Genomic DNA, 26,556 nt, shown 5'->3' with positions numbered 1-26,556 from the left:
GGGACCAGAGTAAAACCAGGAAGCAGGAACTCAATCCAGATCCTCCCTATGGGCGGCAGAGACCCAAATACTTGAGCCATTAAGTGCTATCTCCCAGGGTACTCATTAGCAGGAAGTTTGGAAATGAAAGCAGAGCCAGGATTTGACCCCAGGCACTTTGATATGGGACACAGGTGTCCCAAGTGGAATCTTAACCACTGTACCTGATGTCCACCCCACCCTAAACTTCAGATACCCTCATATATGAGTTGATTACAAATGTTATGGAAGAAAGAAAATGTTGAATTGGTCAAAGGTTAGGGAGTGCTGGGAGGTGGCGATTCAGGCAGCAGTGTTGATTAGGGTGGCTCTGTGGGCCACCTAAAAGGTAAGATTGGAGGAAAGACTGGAAGGAGAGGGAGTAGGAGCTCTATGGAAATTTCATGGAGAGCTGCTGTGGGGGGTCGAGGCCTGGCTTATGCTGGGAAGAGCAAGGAAGCTGAGCCCCTCTCATCCCTCCGTGCAGTGTGACCACACTCAAGGCTCTGACACCCTGTTGGCTGGATGAGCAGCATTACCCTGGTACCCCAGTCCTCACTGTTACTTTACTGCTGCCAATTTCTGCCGGGCAGCTGACCGGAGACTGCCCCCAGCTGCACCCTGGGACCAGCACCTGGAGAGGGACAAGGGTGAGGCGCGGGAGGTTTTAGGGCACCAGTTTAAATGTAAGTGTGCTCCAGTCCCTTCTCTTGTGTCTTTGGGGCCTTGCTTGCCTCATCTTAGCCTGGCTGTGCTTCTAGGGGTGGGAAGTGATATTTAACCCCACCTCAAGTGTGATTTCTTAAAGAAGGGCTTCTGGGAAAAACTGGTAAGCGAGTGGAAAAACAGGGTAGCAAGTGAGCAGTTTCAGACAGATGCCTGGGAGGGTGGCTTCAGCCTGATCCCTCCATCTGGATACATCTGAATTGTGCATAGCCTCTGCAGTGCCCAGGGCAGAGTCTGGGTTGGTGTGGGGGTGGGGTGGCATCATCTTCCTGCTCTGTGTGTGGCAGTTGGGAGATCTGTGTTCTTGTGATAAAAGTGACTCCAGTAGCCTGAGGAAGTTCCCTTAAAAGTCACAGGTAGACAACTTTGGGGACACATTTTTAAAAATTTTTATTTATTTTTTGGCAGGCAGATTTTGACAGTGAGAGACAGAAGCAAAGGTCTTCCTTCTGTTGGTTAACCCCCCAAGTGGCCACTATGGCTGGCGCACTGCACCAGTCTAAAGCCAGGAGCCAGGTGCTTCCTCCTGGTCTCCCATGCGGGTGCAGGGCCCAAGCACTTGGGCCATCTTCCACTGCCTTCCTGGGCTACAGCAGAGAGCTGGACTGGAAGAGGAGCAACTGGGACAGAACCGGTGCCCCAAGCGGGACTAGAACCTGGGGTGCTGGGGCCGCAGGCGGAGGATTAGCCTAGTGAGCCGCGGTGCCGGCCCAGGGACAAATATTTTTAAAGCAGGTGGAAGGGTGCACAGAAAATGGTTGAGAGTCCTAGGGGTTGTGGGAGGAGCTTTGACAAGATTCCTTCAGATGGCCAGAAGGTGGTCCACATCAGCCCATGGAGAGCTTAGGGAGACTATGGAGTTCCAAACTCAGTTTGGCTTCTTACATCAGGGATAGGTAAATTTTAGAGTTTGGACTTAACCTGGACGGCTGCCTGCTTTTGTGGATGAAGTTTCATTGGAACACAGCCACTGTACTGCTCTTGGCTGCTTTGGGAGCACAGCAGCAGAATATGGCCTCTAAATCCTAACCTGTTGACTATCTCTGGTGAGTCACAGAAAGCATGTGCTGGTCACTGTGACAGATTCTCATCTTGACCTCAGCTCCAAATAGTCAGTTTCACCATTGTTGGTATATTCAAGTCTGAGACCTTTCATTTGGACCTTGGATTCTCATCAGGGTTTGGATCTGAGCATAGGGAAGGAATATTAGCACAGAATGTAAGCGGAGTCCCCTGGCCGAGGAAGTGGAGGGAGTGTGTCCAAGAAACTGAAGTGACTTGTCTGGGTAAACCAGCAATGTTTCTCACGTTTCTGGTTTTGGGTACAATGAGAACAAAGTTGAGTTTCATGGAGAGAAACAGAAAACAAAGACTTGAGCAAGGAGAAGCAGGGGTGGGCTGGTTGCTCCATCAAGGGAAGGGGAGGTGGCATTGGCGTCTCCCTGTGTTTTGCTCTTTTCGGTAAGTATAAATAGACCCCTTCAGAGAGGACTGCTTCCTCCAAAGGGGAATAATGAAAACAATTTCTGTTCTTCCACTCTTTGCAACTTCCAGATACATTTATGTTTCCTCTCTTTCTCTGGAGGAGTCTATATTTCTCGTAGCAGAAATAAAGAGTATATACATGGAAATGCTAGCACATGCATTATTTTTCACAAGATCACTTGTACTGTGACTTCCAAGAAGCAGAACCAGGGGCCTGTGTACACTGTTCCCTTTTATTCCAGGCAATTAAAAAAAAAAAAACCGAAGTAGAAATTTTTGCATACTGGTGGCACCGTGGGAATATGTCAAAAAGTAAGAGTGAAGCTTGTGTCCTTGAGAAGAAGCAACACAAATGTTTGGTGTGTGTGTGTGTGTGTGTGTGTGCCCGCGCATGTGCATTTATCAAATTAGCAGAGAATGGTTTGGATGGGCTTAAGTCATTTCCCCATCCCATTGTACCTTAGACTGGCTCTCCATGTGTAGTGTCTATAAGACGTGGTCTTTAAAAGCATTAATATGGTTTGGACTTACCTGGAGATAAAATTTTTCTTTGACTGCAAGGTGGAGGATCTCACCTTAGCAAAGCACTACAGGCCTATCAATACCCAGGAATGCACAGCTCCATCTCTGACACCTGCTTTTCGCCCTCTTGATTAGTTGACAAGGCCTATGTTGAAATAGTCTTGGGCATCACATGTCTCCTCAGACAGCCAAGGGCTGTTCTCCTTGAACATGAGCTGCTGGTGGGGCTAGTTAGGATTCTAGGTTAATAGTCATTGAATTTTGGCAACTCTAATAGCTGTGACATTTCACAGAGATGAGATTCAAGATATGTGACTTCCATTTTTATTAATTTATATTTTGTCTTTGGTGCCCAGGGCAATCATTTAAAACAGTTCATAAATGTTAAAATAGAGCTATATAAAGAAAAGCAGTTGAACACTAATAAGCTTAAGATGGAAATACTTTGTTTTTTTTTTTTTTGTATATTCTAATTTTCCTATAACAAACAGATTTCTTGAATAGTAAATGATATCAACAACCAAAACTGGATGGAAAAACAAGGATATATGTTTCACAGTTGATATCTTTTCCTTTATTTATGTTCATAAATGTGGCCCAAATGTTGACAAGGTTCATGGATCCAGGGTGGACTTACCTGATGCCCTGTGATCCACTTTAATGTGACATTAACTGCAGAGTTTGGTTTAAATGTAAGTCTTAGTGAATCTTCCTCTATGAAAATTAGTTCCTATCAAAAGTATGTCCAAGTAGGTCTCAAATCTTAGATAACAGTGCAAAATCTGGAAATGAGGGCAGTAAAACCTATGACAAGTATCCAAGAAGTCGCAGTGTTTTCATCTTCTATCTAGCATCTTAATAAGAACATTGACAGAAGGCTTCAGTAGAATGGTTCACCATGAATGTTGTTATTGCGTCTGGGCTTCCTGCTTTTGACCTGAGTTCAGTTTTAGGAAATACTCCAGTGTTGGAGGTTTGCTTATGTTGATTCTCCTACCATTGTGTGTATGCCAGTAGCCAAACACCCTGGAAACATCTCCTCTTTCAGGGATGATGTCACAGTGACCTCAGTGACAAAGCTGCTGACATGGTCCCTCTTACACAGACCACAGACTTCAGTGGTACAGACAAGGTAAGGGAAGAATGTGATGGTTTCCAAAGGACTGTCTCCGTGGTCTGGTAACGTTGAAAGTTCTTAATGGTCAGGAGCACACATAACTCTTCAGAGTGATAGAGCTTCAAAGAAAGTTCTAGAGGGGATCATTCAGCTGAGTTTCAGGACAGCTTCCTGCTCTCATACACATCACATGTTTTTCACTTGATAATGTATTAGGGAACTTCTAGGATGTACCAACTTGTACTTTTCAATTTGTTTTTACCTCATTTACCTTTGTAATGGTGGGAACTCTCCATATTTTTTTTTTTTTTTTTTTGACAGGCAGAGTGGACAGTGAGAGAGAGAGAGAGAGAGAGAAAGGTCTTCCTTTGCCGCTGGTTCACCCTCCAATGGCCGCCGCTGCAGCCGGCGCACCGCGCTGATCCTGGCAGGAGCCAGGAGCCAGGTGCTTTTCCTGGTCTCCCATGGGGTGCAGGGCCCAAGCACCTGGGCCATCCTCCACTGCACTCCCTGGCCATAGCAGAGAGCTGGCCTGGAAGAGGGGCAACCGGGACAGAATCCGGCGCCCCAACCGGGACTAGAACCCGGTGTGCCGGCGCCGCAAGGTGGAGGATTAGCCTATTGAGCCACGGCGCCGGCTGGAACTCTCCATATTTTTGTCTGGAGTCCTTAAGTCTCAGTGATAATGAATTGACAACATATAGAGGCATTTTTAATTTCTTTATGTGTCTTTTATTATCTGCTAAGTACTAATTATTTAGGCTAAGCTTACCTAAATCATTGTGGACTTGGTAATTAGATGATTAGAATTTACTATCAACTATAAGTCAGTCTTCCCTGAATTCCTGCTATACTTGTAGACTGGATATTGTACTATATAATAGTTTTCTTTTTCTTTGAAAAAATTTATTTGCTTCAAAGGCATAGTTACGGAGGTAGAGGGAAGAGAGAAATCTTCCATCTGTTGGTTCATTCTACAAATGGCTGCCAATAGCAGGGGCTGGAACTGGCCTAAGTCAGGAGCCTGGAATTCCATCAGGGTCTCCTATGTGGGTGGGAGGGGCCCAAGAACCCTGGACCATGTTCTGCTGCTTCCCCAGACACATTATCAAGGAGCTGGATCAGAAGTGGAGTAGCAAGGACTCGAACCAGAGCTCACATGAGATACAAGCAGGCAGTGGTTTGCCCAGCTGTGCCATAAATACAGCCCCCACTTTATGTACGTGGCAGAGAGATATATAGACACAGAAGGAGATCTTATCTGCTAATTCACTCCCCAGAAGCTTGTCATGACCAGGGCTGGACAGGAAGCTAGAGCTGGAAACCAGGAACTAAATCCAGGTCTCCAATGTGGGTGGCAGGAATCTAACTGCACAAGGAAAAACAAGGATATACTGTCTCCCAGGATCTGCAATTAGCAGGAAACTGGAATCAAGAGCCAGAGCTCTTGGGGATTGAACCCTGATACTTTGAAGGGGATTTAGCGTGTCCTGACTGGCATGTTAACTTCTATGGCAAGTCTGCCCCTGGATACTGTACTTTTCCTTGGCGATTTAAGGCCATCATGGTAGTAGACACCATTTCTCAGTGCTCCAGTGGTTCATTAACCGTAGTTAATGTCGTCAAGTGCCAGCTCTGCCTGGGATCTTGGTCAAGCCTATTAACTTTTATAATTTTTAGTTTTTCTCTATCAAATAGGAAGCACAGACTTCCATGGGATTCTGTCAGGAGTGAACAAAGTAATACACAGACGGAGCTTTGAGAACTCTACAAACATGGGATATTAGGTGAGGAAGCTCGTCTGTCACATACAGAGGATAGCTAGTTAACAGAATATATTACAAATACATTACACTTATCTGTAAGCCAAGTCCATAGGTCATTCAGAGATGTAGTAGTTTTGTAACATGTAAGTGGTGGCTAATAAGTTTGCACACTTGATAAATGCTGTGATGAAAGCACAATACCTGAACACAAGAGTCCAGCAAATATTTATGGAATTGAATAGAACTGAGTCTTAAAGAAGCAGTGAAACTAAGTTAGATCAGTAGTGCAGTGGGTGGATGCTCTAAGCAGAGGGTATGGAACTGAAAGTGCTTTGGTCACTGGGGAAATTTTGGGGAGTTTGGCAGGGCCATGTCACAATTGTAGGAAGTGGGAATTAATGAGAAATCAGGATGAAGTAGTGAACATGGACCAAGGCATGACAAGCACCGTGTGCTGTGCTGGAATAAACATTCATTCTGAAGGTCACGGTAAACATTGGAAAGGTTTTAAACAGGAGAGAAATACGCTCATACTGGTCCTTTACAGAGACTCCTCTGGTGGCAGACATGATGGATGGGGAGACAAGGAAGAGCATATCCTAGTAACTCAGGTGAGAGGCCAGTGGGTCTGCAGGGGCTTGGAAATCAGGAGATGGATTCAAAAGGAATTCACAAGGCAGAATGCCAGGACTTTCTGTGATGTGTGTATGTGCTTGTGTGTATACAGTTGACTACTAGACTTGTTTTGGATGGCTGATGGGTGGAGTCATTAACAAGGATAAAGCAAACAGAAGGAGAAAGGCCATCAAGAAGAAAGTATATTATGTTTATGGTCTGTTTTAACAAAACACAGGAATATTTCATGTTTTAGAGTGACTTCATCCAATACATTGAAAACCTTCTTGCACAGCTTCCTACACGTCCAATAGGTGAGCTAATGGGTGCGGCCAGGTTGTACATCTTTCAAAGAGTACAACAATGGATGAGGAGTCCAGACTCAGTTTTGTGAGTGAGGAGTCAGTTTTATCCATCTGTTGTGACCGACTGCTTCCGGTTTTTTTTTTTTTTTTTTTTTTGACAGGCAGAGTGGACAGAGAGAGAGACAGAGAGAAAGGTCTTCCTTTGCCGTTGGTTCACCCTCCAATGGCCGCTGCGGCCGGCGCACCGCGCTGATCCGATGGCAGGAGCCAGGTACTTCTCCTGGTCTCCCATGGGGTGCAGGGCCCAAGCACTTGGGCCATCCTCCACTGCCTTCCCGGGCCATAGCAGAGAGCTGGCCTGGAAGAGGGGCAACCGGGACAGAATCCGGCGCCCCGACCGGGACTAGAACCCGGTGTGCCGGCGCCGCAAGGTGGAGGATTAGCCTACTGAGTCGCGGCGCAAGCCTTGCTTCTGAGTACTTTCCAACCATAGATTTTTGATTACACTCATTGACCATTGTCCTGCTACACCTGCCACTATCTATATTGTATGTATATGGTTGGTTTAGTAGAAAATTATTGGAACAGTTTTGGATTCAGTTAAGACAAATACTAGTGTCTAAGCCTAGGTTATTCTTACCCATTTGCTTCTGTTTTGAAGTTTGCCTCAGACCTGTTTTTATCAGTTTAATTTTGAAATTTGTTTTATGTGTGAAATTTTGCTATATAAGAAATAGGGGATGATTTTAATTTTTAGAGAAATATTGCTGGTCTTGGTACAATGAATGTGAGCTACTTGAAGGCAAAGATTTTGTTTTTTTTCTGAGTCTAACACACAGAATTTTCTGAACATATTAAGTGCTTAGAAGATATTTGTGGAATACAGAATGATTGTGTTATAGTTGTGTTTATTAAACTTTTAAAAATTTGTTGATTTTAATTGTGTGTGTGTGTGTGTGAGAGAGAGAGAGAGAGAGAGAGAAAAGAGAGAGAGAGAATGAGAATGAGAATGAGAATATCTACCTGTTGATTCACTTTCCAAAGACCTGCACTGGCTAGAACTCAGTTTAGGTCTCTCACTTGGGTGGCAGGGATCTAAGTACTTGAGCGATCATCTTCTGCCCAGGGTGTGCATTAGCAGGAAGCTGGAATCGAGAGTGAAGCTGGCGCTCAAACCAAGGCACTCTGGTGTGGGATGTATGGCATCATTAACTGTTGCACCAGAGGCCCACTCTGATTGTTGTCGTTTTAAACAGGTGTAATCATAGGCAGAAATTTTCCCCAGAATACTTTCAGAGTATGTCTATATGGAAAAAAACTTTACAATTACTTTTTCTTGTCCTTTTCCCATCCATGAGGTCAGAAGGCATCAATATATATATTTTTATTCCTCTTAAACTCAATCTTGGAGTTTCCTGGCCTTTCTTTGCCCATTTATAATTCATGGGTGCTCAGATTTTTGGTTCTCCTGCTTTCCTCAAAGCACTTTTTATCAGTCACAACAAGAAGTTAATATATGGATCTCCATCTAGCATAAGAAATATTTGTTAAAGGTCACTGAAAATATTGAAATTGTGATTCTAAATAGTATGTTTTCTGCTGTAATTTTTTTTAGCAAGATGCTTCTATTTTCCTTTTGAATTAGTAAACTGTAACATGAACTCCGTCCTCACTCACTCTCAGCTCCCGCACGTTCTAAATGTGTACACTTTCTGCATCACACCAGACATTCCTGAAGAGCAACAGAGCACTCCCTCCCAGCAGAACTCTTGGTGCACCTGCACACCTGGGCGTGAGCAGTGGACAGTGGCGACTCTGGCTTTTGTCTGCCCACTATCGTGTCCCATCTTCCGTCTTCTGGTTTTCATGGAGACTTCTCTTTTATTGCTTGTGGTCCCATGAGTTTGCCACCAGGAGGCCCCATGGCTCCACAGGGATGAGCCTATGACTGGAAATGGATGATGTAAGAGCACCATCCCCCCTGCACCAGTGCTTAGAGACAAGCACCAGGCTCAAAGCCCTGATGTCCACGGGTACAGAGTCCATCTGTGAAGGAAGCCATGCAGGACAGGCTGATGACTTCCATGAGGCTACTCTATGTCCAGCTGTGCTTGAGGGCCACAGTGGGACTTCCCAGGAAAGTCAAACAATGTAGTGTCTTTTTGTTTAGGCAAGTTGGAGTTGGATTTCTAGAACTTGGAATCAAAGGAGTCCCAATGAATAGTATTTCATTTGAAAAGTTAAAATAATCATACTGACCAGTGTGTTTCAAGCCCCTTCCTTTCCTTAACACTTGAGATTGCAAATATATTTATATGCTTACAATTTAGATGATGTATTTGAGTGCAAGACACGCTTAGCCTAGAAGCTCATGTCAAACAATTCTTTATTTTCTTATGGTACAAATTAAAAGTGACAGATCTGAAGCTGTTAAGAAATACACAAAGTGCAGCTTTACCAACCATACAGATATTGCTCTAGATTAAGTACAGTTTTTTTTTTTTTTTAAACATTAAGCAACCTGTGCAGATAAATCAGCTTTGGTTTCAATGTCAGAGCAAGTAAGGAGCTTTTAAATATCCAGTTTGGCTTCTTGGTCACAAGTATATCACGTCAACTTCTTGTCATCCTGATTTTCCCAAAACAACCCGGTCTGATTTTTCCTGCCCTCCCTCCTGCTGCTGCTCCAGGCGTGGAGAAGCAGATCTCTGTGTGGTGCCTCATAAGTGACCCTGGTGACCAGTCTAGATCACAGCACAGAGGACGAAAAATAAATCACTTTCTTAACAACAAATAAGCAAGTGTGCCTCACATAATTGCAAGTTGAAGACAAGCAAATCACATGACAAAAAGCTCATTACAAAATGTTATCCAAACAGATTTTACAGTCAAACATGGAAATGAAAATTAATTTCCTTTTTCTCCATTTTTTTAAGCTTGGTCATTAACTGGGTACAAGTAGAGTGCTGAGGTAAAACATTGATGAACAGTTTGTATGTCTTTTTTTTTTTATCTTAAAATAGGAACAGTTTAGTATTGCGAGATTGTCAGCAACATTTAGCCATATCTATACAATGTGCATATACCTACAAATATTGAGCTTTGGTCCAGCGTAGAGAAGATGAGCAAAGGCATTTTACGATTTCTTTTTGGTTATAGCTTGAGTTCTTTGATACGCCTCTACTTGTTTTATTATTTTCCTAACTCCTTTTGCTTTTTTGTTCTCTCTTTCATGGTGTGTGTGTGTGTGTGTGTGTGTGTGTGTGTGTATCTGCGGTTATAAAATAAAGAAACCAAAACTTAAAACTTCCAACTATTCAAAAATTTTTTGGTTAAAAAGGAAACCCACAAACAAATGTAAAATATAACATCCACTGTCATTTTTTTCCATTGAGGAATGAAGAAAATGAAGATGACACTAACTTAACAATCTATGAAAAAGATATTGAAGCTTGAAATACAATCACATATGCCCAAAGTGGCTTTTATTTTTGTTGTTGTTGTTGTTGTTGGTGGAAACCATAACCTTAACCTTCAGTTCATGGAAACATAAAAGACACTTAAATGCTCTTGGTGTATGAAGTTGTTTACAAGTAGAAACAAGAAATGTCATAATAAAATTAAGCAATAGGTGCGTTCCCAAAGACTTAATGAGTTACACAGTATAATTTATATTCCTAAGAATCTGTTCAGGCATCTTTTTATGCCTTGTAGCAAAAAATTTATCTGTAAAAAATTAATATAAGAAGCATTACAATACTTTATAAATAATTTATAAAACAATACAAAATTATAAAACTGTAAAAAAAATCACCACACATGAATGGTTTTATGACTGTGGGATGAATATATTTCTTTTTTGTTCCACTCTGGACGATTACTTTTATATTTTCACTGTCCTAGTTACACCCTTCCAATTATAGATCTCAGAACTAAGCAGGCCTTATGTAACTGCTGTCAGCATATATTTAAACATTTAGCATCCGTCATCCGTTATCTTGTTAACTTCTCTTCTTGGGGAGCTTGTCTTGATGGAATTTGGAACAGGTCCTAGGAGAATACAAAATCTGTTTTAATCAATAAAGTTTTGGGTATCTGGGTTGTTGGCATTTGTGCAGATTTGGAGGTGGTGAAACGGATACCATGATGTTGCCGGCACTGAGGATCAGGGTAGTGTGGTCCAATTAGCGTCAGAATGGCGAAATGAGAAATCTTTGTGAGCAACGAGTTCTGATTCCAGGATTTCTTCTAGAGTTTCCTCGCTGGTGGTCTCCTGATTGCAGCATGACTCATCTGAGGGTACAATTATACTGTCACGGTCACACAACCAGCAAAGGAGATGACAGAAGAAGAAAATCAAATCCCCAGGGGAGAAGGGATTGTGGTAGGGGAAGGAGGTGGCGTTTCTTACCCATTGGGCAATCTGAGGTGGAATTTCTCTTTTTCCTTTCATAATTTACTTCAAGATAGTATATCAGCATGATTATTAATTATTCATAAATATTTACACTGCACCAACAAGCAAACTCTGGGTTCTCTTTTGCCTGCTGGTTTGACAGAACACCTTCCGCCTACACCTGGGTGATGACATCAGCTGCAGGTGCTCCGTGCACTGCCATCCTCCCATCTCGGCACCTTCTGCTGGTTTCTTGGGTTATTGTGGCCCGTGGATCTTTCGAGGCTGCTTATGTTTAACGATGAAATAATCCTCTACTTCTAGTTGTGAAGGTGATTCTGATGTGCTAGATAAGCAACGTCTGTTTTCTCAGTAAAGACACTGGACTGTTACCGCTTCCTTTCCCCTCAAGAACCCTGCCCCTACTTGCAGTGGTTAGGATTTGCCTGCCACCTTTATGCTCTGTTCACACATCCTGAGGACAATTGGCTCCGTCCCCACCCCCCCGGAAAAAGTTCTGCCATCGCTATGGGGATGAAAGATGAGACTAACAGGGTATACATGATGACCTTGAATGATCCAGTCACTCTTCCTTCCTGGCCTCTTTCTTTGTGTGTGTGCATATGGGTGTGTGTGCGCCATGTGTGTACTTTGACTGAAACCTTGAGACATTTCTTTGGCTATCAGACTTCTGAGAGAAATTGCTTTGCACAGAAGCAGAACATAGATGTAAGTATTGAACCAAATGTGCAGCTTATGTTTATATTACAAAATTAGTTTTGGTCAGCTCTCCATGTACGTGGCCAACAGACTGAGCAAAATCCCAAGCTGTGGTGTGGACAGTGAGCACAATTACAGCTTATGCCAGTGTTGACAGTTCATCGAGCAAAGCCCTGGCTGTTTTGGAGTCTCTCCTGCATTTCACTAGAATCTGAGTGGAAAAGACTGGCCTTGCAGCAGGCCCCTGGAGACACGGGGGGGAAGAGGAGACTCCAAAGCTCCATTTTCTTTTCTCACACCCGCGCGAGTCATGGGGGAGAAGAATGCAGCGGATGCTTTGGCACACGATCCAGGATGCCCCCTGCCTCCCAAACGAAAGAGAAAGAGAAACAAAGCCTCCTGCCCCCCGCCAAACCCAGTAGTGAGCCTCAGAGAATGGCTTCGACAATGGCACCCGCCCCGGAGGGGGAGACGACAGATGGGGAAGATGGGAGGAATCAGGCTTCCTATTTTCCCGTTAGTACAAATGTAAAAACCGGTAACACAACTTTACACGCCGAGAAGAGGAGGCGAGCGATCGCGTTGGCAATGCCGCGTTTCCGACTTTGGTTAAAACAGTTCAGTGATGAGCACTTAGTACCTGAAAGGATGCAGCTCTTCCTCCAGGTGGCAGGCTTGTATTCGCTTTGAAACAGATACAAGTTTCTGTTTGTTGTTGTTTTTTTTTTTTTGGTTTAGTTCTGTTTTTTCTTTTTCCTTAAAACGTGTTCACATTTTCATAGTTTACAGAAAAAAGTATGTGGTTATTTGGTTTGCTTTAAAAAACTGGCTTTGGGGAGACAGGTGGTGGGAACTATCCTAAGTACACACACCTCGAGTGTGGTGTGCACCTTGTTTAAAAATTTTCAAAAAAACATTTTTTTTTCCTTTTTGGAAAACCAACGGACATGTACAAACCATTCTGTCCACTTGGTAGTTTTCTTAGTCTCTTACTTACAAGGGTGACGTGACTGGGGCTGTTCTTAAATGTAACTGTACTTCTGTTCTTGGTGGAGTCCCAGGGTGGAATCGTGTCGCGGTGGATTTTGCTTCTGGTCGCGGGTGGGCATGTGTCTCTTTAGGAGTTGTCTTCCAGAGAGTCTGTCAAAGGCTCCAGGGGCACCGCCGTGGCCGGCTCGTGCTGTTTTAAGCGTTTAATTGTGTTCTTCAGGGCTTGCCTCTTATTGCAGAACCAGACTCTAACTACTTCCCGGTCATAGCTCAGCTTCTCCGCAATCTCGGTCATTTCCTGCCCCGAGGGGTGTGTGTTCTTCTCAAAGTGGGCATTGAGGATCTCAAGGGCCTGGGGTGTGAAGGAGGTGCGCCGCTTGCGCTTTTTGGACGGTTCACTCCCGATAAACTCGGTCAGGTTCTGCATACCTGCTCGATGGCGGGCCTCAGCCTCAGCCATCCACCGCTCAAGCACCGGCTTGATCTTCTGGGCACTTTTAGGGGTGATGTCCAGCTTTTCAAACCTGGCAGGATACAAAAGGCCAGGGTTCAGTTTGGCTGTCAGACTGCTAGCTATAGTGTTCTCTTGGGCTTCCTGTGGTAGGAAAAAGTGGCTTCTCAGGATGGTGTGTCTGGGGGGAGAATTGAGAAAGAACAGTCTTACACTGAGTTCTCGGCCAGGGTGGGGCTCCTGCCTGCCTGTCTGCCTGCCTGCCTGCCCAGCAGGCCAGATCCACTCCAGATTAGCAGCCAGCTGCAAGGTAGCCAGCCCCACCCACGCCAGCGCCCACCTTCCCAGCATGCTGCATGCAGTGCATGCAAACCACACACACACACACACACACACACACACACGCACACAAGGGACCAGAATGACAGCACAATTGGAAACCCAAGCAACTCTCATGCCTTTTCCCTGTGCACCCTGAGATCTAAGCTTTTACTTTAATTGTACCAATTCTATTGCTCCAACCCTCAGAATCCTTAAGGCAAGTGACATCAAAGACAACAGTTGTCATGTTCTTTGATTTAAAAGTGATACTTTGTATGTTTTACATTTAGTTTGCTTTAAATTCTTCCCATTGACTTGGGTATGAAAATGTTGCAGTTATTATCATAGTCAGGGACAGCAGCTGGGACAAGTTTTCTTTTACAGCTCTTTTCTTTCTTTCATCTCTCTTTTGTATCTCATTTTAACTTCTCTCTCTCTGTCTGGTAACAAGCAATTTTCACCCTATGTAAGTTAACAACATGCCCCCTTTCCAGGTAAAACACAGCCCATTGCTGCTTCACTGTTTCGCTCAAACAGCTGGACTCATTGTAATTACTATGGAAACCCCCACCCCATGTGCTAAGGCCACCCCATGCCTTCCAAATGCTGGCCAGCGTAATGGTGTACTTTTGCACCAGGGCATCAAGCTGTGTTTAATGTGCGATATCTGCAAACTGTACTTGAATGATACCATTTTCTGTAAATGAGGTCTTCTATATATCAATTGCCATCAGCAATTCTTTGCTACATTGACTTTAGAAAATATGAAGCATCTTGGACAAAATTATATACAGTGTTTTAAGAGGTCATCCTGGTACTCAATTCACACCCACTCTCAATGAAATATAAAAAAGCACCAGTTTCTTTTATGCGTTTGTTTGCTTTAAATCCAAATGCACAGCCCTCTCCAGTATAACTTTGGATACACAGAATTCCTCTCTCCTTTTACAGTGTTCCATGCTGTTGAAAAACAGATTGCATCTGATGACAACAGCCTGTGCTCATAGTGTTACAATGAACTTGTGTTGGTCAGAATACATTTTACAAGGATGCTTACAAAAGGATGGGAAGGATAGGCTTCCTTTATGTGCCTTAATCTTATTTTTGGCAGCACATTTTAGATCTTGAACGTTGTGATAAGCAGCACAAACATTATCAAATTTTAATGTGATTTCCATAGCATTCCATTCCATGCAGAGTTCAAGGAGTTTATTAAACCCAATTTCTAGTATTGGTCAAGGAGGCAAACACTCCACTTGCTTTCACTATAAATGAGCTGATAATTAATGTTATTTTATGAGCTTCTTACTTGTGACAAGCTCCCCCAAAAGCTCTTATTGTTATTCCAGTTCTCCACGTCCAGCATTTTACTGTCATTTATCATAATATAAAGTCTCAAAGTTTAAATTCTTGATAGCATGATAATCTTCTCTTGAGAGCCATGGCACATAACGGCAGAGCTTGTGGTGGCGATGTCCACTGTATTGGTGGCATCCAAAGTAGCATCTATGCATTGTTGCGGCTAATTAGGGAAAAGAGCTGCCACTTGCTCCAATGCAGATCCCTTCCTACCCTTTGAATTTGCTGAAATTCTTCCAATGTAAGACCTTGGTCTCTTTCAAGATTTCTACCCCCCTACCCTCCTTGATAAGTAGCTCCTGAAACTCTGGGAGCTGGAGAAAGGACTCAAAGTCAAGGCATCTGATTTGTTCTATGATACCAGGAATTCCCAAGGTCTCTCTTCGTTTTAGACAACAGCCTTTTTGGCACTTCCCTGGGCAAGACTTTAGAAATCAACATACTTGATTGGGAATGCCCAAGGAACACTAGGTGTATGAGTTAAAACATTAGGTAGCACTTCAATCAATAAAAGGAAATCACATTTTAACACTAAACATAAGCCAAAAGAGGAATTTAGCAACAATAGCAAATTGGCAACAACTTAAAAACCTGTGGCTGCCTTTATCACAAGCCTGTCAAGATGAAACGAAATTAATGTTTCCCAACAGGGAAGGAAGTATTCATATCATTGATGCTGCTTGTTAGTGTTGATGCTTCTGTACGTGTTGTTTGGAATAACATATACAAGCCTTGAAACAAATTTCTCAGCAGTAGTATCCTTGTATAGACTGAATAAAGGTTATTTTCTACAGGGAGGTATCTTATAAGAAAAAACAGTAGGGGAGACCATACAAGTGAGAGGATCCTATGGTGCTTTTTGTATTTAACAACAATCAATGGGTTTTATGGAAAATCATTGAGCAAAATGTGAGCTGCAAGCTACTACCCCATACTGATGTTATTTATAACCTTAGTCTTAAACTGCAGGAAAAGTACACTTCCGTCCTTTGGGGAATACATTAAAAGTATAAAGAGCAGATAAAAAGACAGCATTTCATGGATCACCAAGAACAAAATCCACTTAAATGAGTTTAGAGTTGGTTTCTTGGCTTTTCCTGATGGAGGAGGACTCATAAGGCAGTGCCCAAGAGGAAAAAGCTCTTACCGAAGTGCCTCTGTTACCTCATGCATAAACATGGGATTAGTGCAACACACACATGCATGCACGGGGTCTGCTTCTGACGACTTAACCCGGATCAACTTGAACACAGCCAAGGCTGGATTCTGTTATTTATTTATTTAATTTTGCAAGGCTGGGCACAGTTAGACCAGATTGTCACTACCCCTTTCTGATCCATTCAAAGCAACTGCTGCTGTTTAAAAATTTTTTTTTTAAATGTGCTTTTTAAATCTGTATCTAGGAAGACAGGTTAAAAATTCTTTAAAATCGCAAGATGGTTAAGTATATTTTTTTCAACGAGTATTTTCTTGGAAAATTCTGATAGCTGTCTCTGAGCAGCCATAGTGGGAGTATTAACACAAATCAGGCCTGGCAGCATGACATTTGCTCAGAGTCGACTCCTGTGTGCAGGCAGAGTTGGTGGCCCAGAAGAGAGGCTGCTGGCCGGGGTAGTGTTTCCAGTGAGACCGCCTTGGGAGTTCATAGTGAGTTGACAGGAGTTAGCAAGCCAGACCCCGCCCCCCGCCAAATCTGCTTCAGCAATATCACCCACCCCAACATGGCTACCCCCAAACTTGTTCCCACACTCTGCTCCTCCAGCTTTGCCCGCCCGGAAGGAAAACAGCTGAACCGCGAGGACCAGCGAGGTCCCGGCCGGCCAGCGGAGGTGACGGCATGCGGCGCGGTTACCTGCAGATGGCCGACTGGCTGTACGCAGGGCCCTCGGTAGCACTGAGAGCCTGTCCCACCTGAGTCTGGGTCAGGCCAAGGGACAGGCGCCGGATTTTAAAAGCTTTGGCAAATTCTCGGATCTCCTCCAGATTAACCCCATCCACCTCACCCGCTGCCGTTTGAGGATCTGTGGAGATGTTTTTAAAAATAGGATCAATATGTCAACACACAACCGAGTGATATCTGCTTATTACGATTTATAAGAGAGTGGCTCTCTCGAACAGAGCAGTGAGGAAAGCCAATGTCGCAGAGTCTTCTCTTTGTCTCCCAGGTGAGGCACCCCCGCCCCCACCCCCACCCCCGACCCCATTCATTACACCCACACAAGTCATGCTTCCAGGTGCTTCTGTCCCAGGTAAGACCACAGCCCGTTCCCTCCTGCCACTCCCCAGTGCAAGGGCGTGCTCCTGAGGGCTTAACAAATACCAGCCAGCACTGGCAGGCTATCTGTGACGCCTGCAGCTCCAGCTTGCCTATGAATAGGATCAGATATGAAAATTGGAAAACTTGTGCTTGGAGTGTCTTAATTGGAATCTTTACTGGTAAAATTGCCCTTGAAGCGAGTAGCAGTTTGGGTTTTCCTTCACCTGATCCCAAGGCATTCGGGCTAAGAGACGGTAGTGTTGTCTAATTTCTCATGTGCAGGTTAGCGTCTCAGAAGAGTGTTCTTATGATGCTGCGAGAATAGTATTGTTGTTTTTCTCCCCATAGCAGCTCACTGACACGGACGCCTTTGTCCCTGAAAGGGCACATAATAAGCAGTGCCTACCCAGGAAGGCTCCTTTGGTGCTGGGTAGTGCGGTCAATTTAGGACTTAGCGAGGGAAATGACACAACAGCTGGAGAATGAAACTCTTCCCCCCCCCCCCCCCCCCCCCCCCCCCCCCCCCCCGGCTACTGATCCCTGGATAAATGAAAACGCACACCAAGCTGGAGACAGCATGGGTTGGGGATGGCGGAAGATTTCAAAGTGCGGCTCGATCCTGCCTGTCGCGAAGCCATTCCCCTGCCAGCAGCCTCTATTGTTCTTCCCCTCATTCCTCCCACTGAGCCGGAAAGTTTTTCTCTTCCCTCTTTCTGCACAACAGCCCATCCATTTCAGGGAGTTCGTGGACTTGTCCAAGGACTGTATTACTCTTCTGGGTTCTGGGCTGTCGAAACTCTGATTGTTATGAAAAGAAGCAAACATTCGCCTCCCCGAAGTGCCAATTTTTCAGGGACTTTGAACAATATTAATATCTGGGAGTGGGGGAGAGCTTGAGAGCTTCCTGCATAGATTCCCATTACTGCACAAGGATTCTTTCCAGCCTGAGGAAACAAATCAGCAGTACAGGTGTACGTTGTACCTTTACCTTCGCATTTAAGAAAATGTCCTGTAGCATTTTTGCATGTCACCACTCGTGATTTTGTTGTGGGGAGACTAGAAAGTGACATAACCTGCAATTGACAGCCTGTGAGGTTTTTTCCCCCCCCAAAGTGACTCCTGAGAATCCTGAGTAGAAGGAGAAGGGAAGAGAGAGACAGAGACAGTTCCAGTTTCTATGGCATTAATAATAGTCCAGAGGGGACACTAGCACATAAGAATCAATTAGAGCAACTGACATTGTGGCATCCTTGTATGTGTGCTGCTCTGAGTCCTGGCTGCTGTTCCACTTTTAATCTAGCTCCCTGTGAATGTGCCTGGGGAAACAGGGTAGGATGGCCCAAGTCGTTGAGCCCTTGCACCCCCATGGGAGACCCAGATGAAACTCCTAGCTTCAGCCTGACCCAGCACTGGCCATTGTGGTCATTTGGGGAGTGAACTATTGGATGGAAAATCTCTCTGTCCTTCTCTATCTGCAATTTTGCCTTTTGAATAAATAAATAAATCTTGAAAAATGAGGGAGAATATCAGAGTGTAATCAAGAACTAGTTGTGGGGCTGGCACTGTGGTGTAATGGGTTAGGCCACCGTCTGCAGTGCTGGCATCCCATATGGGCACTTGTTCGAGACCCAGCTGCTCCACTTTTAATCCAGCTCTCTGCTATGGCCTGGGAAAGCAGTAGAAGATGGCCCAAGTCCTTGGGCCCCTGTACCTGCGTGGGAGACCCAGAGGAAGCTTCTGGCTTCGGATGGGCACAGCTCCGGCCATTGCAGCCAACTGGGGAGTGAACCAGCAGGTGGAAGATCTCTCTCTCTGCCTCTCTTCTCTCTTTATGCAACTCTGACTTTCAAATAAATAAATCTTAAAAAAAAGAACTAGTTGTGTGGTACCCACCCTAGGTATGCAGAGAAGGGATCAGGGACAGCAGGGAGAATCACTTGGGTCTTAGCCAGTGTGTGGCTTTCAGAGAATGCAGGGGCTGTTTTCAGTAGGGACTGCATGCAGACAGGTGCAGTCGTGGGGAAGAGTGCAAGTACTGTGGGGGGCCTTCACAGGGTAAAAGCTCAAGATAGGAGGGGGAATATCTCAGTGTTCCACACTGAGGATCTATGTGCATGGGCGGGGGTGCCTGGAGAATCGGTTTGGTTGTTCGGATCAATTAGCATCCTGAATCCCCCCCCCCGCCCCGATTTCCCCCTGGAAGGCGGGTAATACTTGGTTAATAAAATACTTGTTTGGGTCATCCCTGGTGGAGTCTGCCCTTTGGATCTAAATCCCACTAGCAACGCAGCCTGGGGCGGCTTGCAGACTTTGCTAAGAATTGTGGGAGGTTGTATCCATGCACATAGCAGCCTTGAGCCCCTTCTCTCATTTCTCCATTAAAACATCCCTAGAGCAGAAGTTGCAACCGAATAGCTAACAAAGAAAATTCAGCTTTTCTGGTGCTTTCAAAGTTTTTCAAATGACTTGTCAACAGTTAAACATTGATTTCTGAAGAAAAATCTAGATTTCCCACGTTCTTTTGAAATGCTGGATGATTTGGCTGCGTGGGATTCTACATTTGTCCTTGGTAACTCTCTGTCAGCTGGAACTGCTTCTGCTGCCCCTTGGAATCCTCCTCTTCCTCATCTCCAGTCCCTCTGGGGCCTGCAGCCTGCCTGCCTGTGTTGTGACCCTGTGTTTAAAGCACACACTCGGTGGGGGCTGAGTCTGCTTCTGGAGCAGCAGAGATAGTCTGGGGTGGTACAGTGGTGGTGGCTTGCCAAAAGGCCGCAGTCCATAGACACAGCAGGTGTGCGGTGTGTGGCTGTGGTTCTACAATTTCACAGGCAAAGGAGGGCAATCAGGGTCTTTACCAAATCTAAATTGGCTCCTTGCCGGGGACAATGAGGTGTGAGGGAGGAGCCTTTGAGAGCAGAGAGGACACTTGAAACAGACTGGGACCCTGAGAGGGAATAGAGGCTTTGACAGCTTTGCCACGATGGGCAGTGGAGGTTCAAAAGTGGACAAATGGAAGCCAGAGAGTTTTCTCTCAACAATGTGGCTTTTAAGCCTGCGTTTTTCTTAGTTTGGCAGGTCTGAGTCACCTGGTGTGGGGCCTACAGATGCGCACTTTGAACAAGCACTGCAGGTGTGGATGCTGGGGCATCTGCTGATCCTATTTGCAGAAATCTTTCTCGATGGCTCTGGCCTGAGAAGTCAGGGTGTAGTGTCCTCTGTGTGCCATTGTCTCTCTTGACTTTTACCATTATTTTTTTAAAATCTTTTATTTATTTGTGAGGTAGAGTTATAGACAGTGAGAGGGAGAAAAAGAGAGAAAGGTCTTCTGTCTGGTTCACTCCCCAAATGGCTGCTACAGCTAGAACTACTGCGATCCGAAGCCAGGAGCCAGGTGCTTCCTCCTGGTCTCCCATGTGGGTGCAGGGCCCAAGCACTTGGGTCATCCTCCACTGCCTTCCTGGGCCACACTGGAAGTGGAGCAGCCGGGACTAGAACTGGCACCCATATGGGATGCCAGCGCCGCAGGCGGAGGATTAACCTACTGTGCCATGGTGCTGGCCCCCCCTTACCATTATCACTACATGGAACACCTACTCTGTCACTGCTGTAGGACTGATGGGCCAGGCAGGCCTGGGGTGGAGGGGCTCCTCATAGGCACCATATGTCCGCCCCTCCCTCACCTCCCAGCATACGACAAAGGCCTGAGAGTTAGCCGGTTAGGTTGCCAGTGTGGTCTGTGGTAGAGGAAAGAATTTTTCTCTGGACAAAACTGAGTAGCCTTGGTGGGAAGTAAATTTTTTGCATAGCCCATCTCTAGATCTCTAAGAATCAACTGAGATAAGGAGGGACTGATCTTTATTCTGAAAGGATTGCCATGATCTGTTCCAGTTCAGGGGCTTGTGCTGCCATGAGACTTAGCACAGTCCTAGGCAGATTTTCACATTAGGGTGCAATTTTAGGTAAATGTGTCCTTGTCTTTCTACCCTGCTCCTGAGGACTTTATTGGTTCAGGCTTCACACCAGTTCTTTGAGACAAGGAGCTGAATCTGTATGTGATCATACAGGCGGCTTCTCGCCAGACCACTGTCAACAACCAGAGTTGAAAAGAAAGCTGTGGAGGTTGACTTCGCACACGTGGAGCAGTGCTGTGTGAGTTACTCAACATTTTCTAGTGCTCGGGGTGATGGGTGCCTGCAGAACCCAAGGTTTTCTCTGAGGTCCCCGCAGACAGTTACACCGGAAGCTAGATTCCTTCTTCTCCCTCTGACACATTGCCCACTCTTGTCTTTCCTCCTGGTTCTACTTACAGTGGTATTAAGATAGAAATTCTTAAGAGATTCAGACACCGTAATGCTCTACTGGATAAAAGGGCAGGAGTTGAATTAGCATCTGTTTGTGCAATTTGTTCATTGTTGGAGGTGAGCTGCTCAGCTTTATGCTGGGATTCTTCTCTGTAAAATTCAGAGGGTCATAATGTATTATAATGGCTTTATTATATTGGTCTCAAGACTACAGAAGTGGGGCCAGCACTGTGGCCTAACGGGTAAAGCCACTGCCTGTGGTGCCGACATTCCAAATGGGTGCTGGTTCGCGTCCTGCTGCTTCACTTCTGATCCAGCTCTCTGCAATGGCCTGAGAAAGCAGTGGAAGATGGCCCAAGTGCTTGGGCCCCTGCACCTGCGTGGGAGACTGGGAAGAAGCTCCTGGCTTCGGATTGGCCCAGCTCTGGCTATTGGCGGCCATCTGAGATGTGAACCAGTGCATGGAAGACCTCTCTTTCTCTCTCTCTGTAATTCTGCCTTTCAAGTAAATAAATAAATCTTTTTATAAAAGACTACAGAAGTCTCCTCATCCAAAGAAGTGGCCACCCTGGACAAATACTAGCTTAACCCTGATTGCAACACCAGGGGCTTGTCTTCACACAGTGGAAGAATCCATGGTGTCTGTAAAATATTTTGTACTAATCAAAAAGACTAATGCTATTATTTATCCCTGAGTTTCTGTCATCAACTTTTGAGGTTGCCTCACTGTTGGAATGGTTCCCCTTCCTTAGGGGAAACACATTTGTCTACTTGGAGAGGGAAAACGAAATGAAGGCAGGCTTCCTAGAACTTTACTTCAGCTCTCAGCCTGGGCCAGAGTTTGATGTTCTACCCTGGGACAGGTCAACATGGCTTTCTGTCTTCCGTCCTCCTGGCTCTCGGGAGGTTGAGTTCATTTTCAGGATGAATTTGAGGCCACCTTGATGGGGATATCAGGGAAAATCTTCAGATTGCCCCCAAGGGGGATCCAGCACCTTTAACCGGCTCCAGGGACAATCCAGTCTGGGGTTTCTCTGCACTGAGTAGGAAATGGCACCTTTTATAAAAGTTTGCTCCAGACTAAGTCAGTGCAGTATATTAAATAAGGGGCCAGAAGGCAATAGCAATGACATCCGGGGTCCACCCTGAATTTGACCCTCGCTATAAGAGGATTAACTGGCCCAGGGATTTAGGGTGAGCCAATGTTGAAAACTGGCAGTGACTCATAAGTATAATGATGATATTTCCCATCTTAAGTCTGCAATACATGCAATGAAAAATAAAAAGATTTTTATGAGAGCTAAATGCAAACTGTGAAAAGAAACCTATTTTGTAGAATCTGGCCCATGGTCACTGGACCCATACCAGATTGAATGCTCAGGAAAGATGGTTTTCTGCTTTGTCTTCCAAATGTGGTCGCTTCCCACTGCTAACCTGGGTATCAGATGAAGGGTTGCTAAGTAGGTTGAACAGTCGTCATGCTATAATTCCTGCCTGGGGGATTTTGTTAGGAGTAATATGCATCTTTACAGAAGGCTGACAAAAGTACGAATTAATCATCTTACGTTGACATCAGTCTGCTTTTTAGTGCTATTCTCACAGCAAATAATGGATATATTTACCAAATCCTTCTGAGGAATAAACCCTTCGGGACTGTTCAATGTGATTTGAGAGAATGGCAGACTTGGAATATGGTGACTTCATCAGGTTGTGGAAAATGGTGTGGACTATGAATCAAGGTTTCACTGTGCTTTAATTTACTGCTGTAAATCTTTTAAAAATGTTTTCATTTTATTGAAAAGGCAAAGAAACAGAAGGAGAAAGGAAAGGGGGAAGAGGAGGAGAGGGAGAGAGGGAGAGAGAGAGATCTTCTATTGCTGGTTCACTCACCAAATGCGTGCAACCATTAGAGCTAGGGCTGAGTCAGGTTGAAGCCAGGAACCCAGAGCTCAATATAGGTCTTCCACATGGTGACAAGGAACTAACTACGTGAACCATTATCTGCTGCCTCCTGGGGTACATATTAGCAGGAAGCTGAGATTGAAAGCAGAGCTAGAACTCTAACCCAGACACTTAACATGGGATGTGAGTGTCCCAAGTGGGGACTTTGCTGTGCCAAACACTCTCCCCTTTGCCATGTGTCTTTAGGTAATAGTTTTGTTTTTTGAGGGGAACTAGAAATAAGTCCTTTGCTGTCTCAGGATCAAACTTACAAGTTGGGTTTAAAAGGAGCATACTGGAACAAAACCAGCAAACAATCAAAACCCCAAATCTATTTTTAAACAGTACCCTGTAACTCTTAAACACAATTAGAACATTTGTCAAGTCATTTGTTTGGCTTTTCTTCCAGACGTTCTATGGGGTTTGCCCATAAAAACTATGGGAGCAAGACAGTCCAGAGCAAGGTGTGTATTTGGTGATGCTGAGCCTGCGTGTGGTGTTCTTTGCATATGAAAATTCTGTTTCACCATTTCTAAGGCATTTCTTTGCCTGGAGGAGGCACCATGTTCGTCTGATCTGCATACTCTAGTTAATCTGACATATGGTAAGTTGGCTAGCACTAGGGTGTTCATCTTTGACAATGACTTGGAGGACTCACCATAGTTTTGACCAAAGTGTCTGAGATAATAAGAAATGCGTTTGTAATATTTGCCACTGAATCTTTGGCATGGAGCTCCTAAAACTCCTGTAATTTATCAAGTAATGTGCAAGTTAGGAAAATCCTTTGTTCTAGTATTTGGTCACTGGTGCTGGTTTGTAACATACAGCCACTAAATCCCTTGGAATCTCCTGAGTGATGTGTACATCTTTTGTTCCAATGAGGTGACTCTTGGTGGGCTCCCAGATACTTTCAATATGAGGGTTTGTCATTGGAAAGACTAAGCAATCAGTAGAAGATTGGAACTTTTAGCCTCTTACTCCCCACCCCGCATCCTCCAGGAGAGGAAGAGAGGCTGGAGATTGAGTCAATAATTGCTCATGCCTACATGATGAAGCCTGGTGAACACACCCACAAACCAAGGGAACGGTACACCTCAACTCCATGGGAGCAGAGTACCTGCACTCAAAACCCTTCCATACCTCACTTTGTGTACTTCAACTGGCTGTTCATTTGCATCCTTTATCACATCCTTTATAATAAACTGGTCACTGTGTGTACCTGAGTTCTGTGGCCTTTCATTAACAATTATCAAACCAGGGGAATATGATCCATGAATCACACTTTCATTCAATAGCTGGGTTTTGAGGCAGAAGGGATAAACTGATATGCTCAAGATCTGTAGCAATTCCAAGGCCAGAAATGGATTTGTGCAAAGTCTGACCCCTGGTGCTACTGCTAGACTCTCATGCCTGCCTGGGAAGACCATGGAGCTGGCATAGGGTCCTCCTTCAGGTCTTGCATATATCTTTGGCGTTTCTTGCTTTAAGTATATGTAGAAAATGAGTTTGTCTCTTCAAGGTCTTTATATTTTATACCAATTATATGTAATATGGTTTGCTTATCATATGCTGAGAAGTTATATGTTGTGCAATTGAAATTCCTTGTGGCCCATGAAGTAGCTCTGTTACTGATTTCTGAGAAAGGTGAATTTTTCCCTACCCAGTTGGTAACAACTAACCAGAGAAAATCCAATTCATCCATCCATCCGTCTGCTCTCTATCCTTCCATTCATCCTTCTCTCTATCCATCTAATTGTTTACCTGGTGTAAAATAATGTATTAGTAGAGTGTTTTTTATTTTTATCTCATTTAATTTAATTCTCCTCTTTAAGATGCTTGACTTTGGTGTCTTTCAGGACCAAATCTTAGCAGCCTATCCCAAATTTATGATCTTGCTGCCATTTAGAAAAAGAATATTTGCTAGAAACTTATACAGAATACTGAGCAAGAGTAAAGTTTGAGTCTTTTCCCACAACTCCCCTATAAGAGGTTTCTTTATTTGAGAGAATCAGATTATAATCAAATTAATTTTATCCATGATTTTATTTGAGTAAGACTTAAGTTTCTGGCTGAAATGGAGAGGGATTGTAAATCTAAACAACCTAAAATATTGGGTTGGTAGGAAATTCATATGTATTCTGACACTATGGTGTTGACCCATCTTTAAGATCAAGAATATCCTGGCTGCTCCACTGAAGTACCTTGGCATTTTGACATCTTTTCATAGTCTGATACCATTCTTTTTCCATACTCACAGGCATCTTTCTTGCCTGAATTATTCATATAATTGAATATCTGTATACTTGTACATACACCAGGAATCTTCAGGAAATTTGTGGAAAATGCGTATTGTGTAAAAATTAAGCATGGATTTCAAACTTTGTTTTTGCAACAAAATGAACTTATTTCTATTTTCCATGAACTTTTGAAGTATCTGTGTGTGATTTTTTTCCTGTTTAGGGGGATTGCTTCTTGGGGGAGGACATGGCAACTCTCCAGTTTGCTTTGAGCTACCAGATCTGCACCACCATCTGAGGACCCCATGGTTTCTGCTGTAACAGGTCATTCGTGATGTTGGTTCAAATACGCAGACTCACGTGCATCTTCATTTTGTGGCACAGATGCCTGTGTGGTGCTTTAGCCCTTTAAACCCGTAACTGCCAGATTTTGGGTTCCTGATGAATGACAGTCTATGTAAATGTTCTGTGGTTTAACATGTAAGTAAAAGTTGCATTTGAGGTGAATAAGTCCCATTCATCTTAACATGCTTCAATTTGCATATGATGAATATACTGTCTTCACCTAGGGCCAAACACCATTTCTATAAATTATATAGATGGTCTGCTCCGGGAGGCAACTTGTAGGCTTATTTTATTTTATGAATGGTTGTGCAGAGATTTCCCATCTGCTTCGAGTCCCTGCAGCTCCCCACACATGCCACTGGAGGCGGCTCATTGTGCACACATCCCCTCCCGCCCACCGGCACGCTCTCTTTTATTTCCTCTGACACCTACAAATAGAACGGCAGGGGACTTCAAACACACAGAAAATCAGCTTGACCCGCTGGCTGAGTGCCTGTTGTTGGTTATTCCAGTTCTGAGCTATGTGGCTCATGCCCTGCAAGCTGATCAGTTTCTACCTTCTCAAGTGGCCAGACTGACTCAGCAACACCAGGAGCCACTTTGCAATGGATGTGAGCTGGCCCCCAACATGCATTAAGCCAGGGTGTGCTTAGGGGGCTGCTGCCCTGAGGAGCCATCTGGCCC

At 44.5% G+C, this 26,556-nt stretch overlaps 1 protein-coding gene and 1 long non-coding RNA gene across 17 annotated transcripts in view; one reads left to right on the top strand and one right to left on the bottom strand.

The window, feature by feature from the left end:
* The window catches only part of LOC103349454 (uncharacterized), a 165,708-nt gene that overhangs the window by 90,749 nt on the left and 48,403 nt on the right, over positions 1 to 26,556 (top strand). For 7 of the 16 annotated variants that reach the window (XR_016222662.1, XR_016222655.1, XR_016222652.1 and 4 more), the window contains exon 3: positions 23,700 to 23,894. The exons of 5 other annotated variants lie outside the window; for them this stretch is intronic. This is a non-coding gene — a long non-coding RNA (uncharacterized LOC103349454). Of the gene's footprint in view, positions 1 to 23,699; positions 23,895 to 24,289; positions 24,514 to 25,750; positions 26,551 to 26,556 lie in introns of those variants that run through there. 4 more of the 16 variants (XR_016222663.1, XR_016222656.1, XR_016222657.1 and 1 more) reach the window with 4 other exon arrangements.
* The window catches only part of POU6F2 (POU class 6 homeobox 2), a 448,120-nt gene continuing 430,494 nt past the window's right edge, over positions 8,931 to 26,556 (bottom strand). The window contains exons 9-10 of the mRNA XM_089315645.1: positions 16,644 to 16,812; positions 8,931 to 13,292 (exon numbers count right to left, since the gene is read on the bottom strand). Coding sequence (XP_089171771.1) covers positions 12,788 to 13,292; positions 16,644 to 16,812 — 674 coding nt within the window. The 3' untranslated portion in view covers positions 8,931 to 12,787. The remainder of the gene's footprint in view (positions 13,293 to 16,643; positions 16,813 to 26,556) is intronic.

The sequence above is a fragment of the Oryctolagus cuniculus genome, chromosome 16 (assembly GCF_051225735.1).
Source record: "Oryctolagus cuniculus isolate XC-2025 breed Fujian yellow rabbit chromosome 16, ASM5122573v1, whole genome shotgun sequence".
In the NCBI taxonomy this organism is placed as follows: Eukaryota; Metazoa; Chordata; class Mammalia; order Lagomorpha; family Leporidae; genus Oryctolagus; species Oryctolagus cuniculus.
This window is presented reverse-complemented; position numbering and strand designations above follow the sequence as displayed.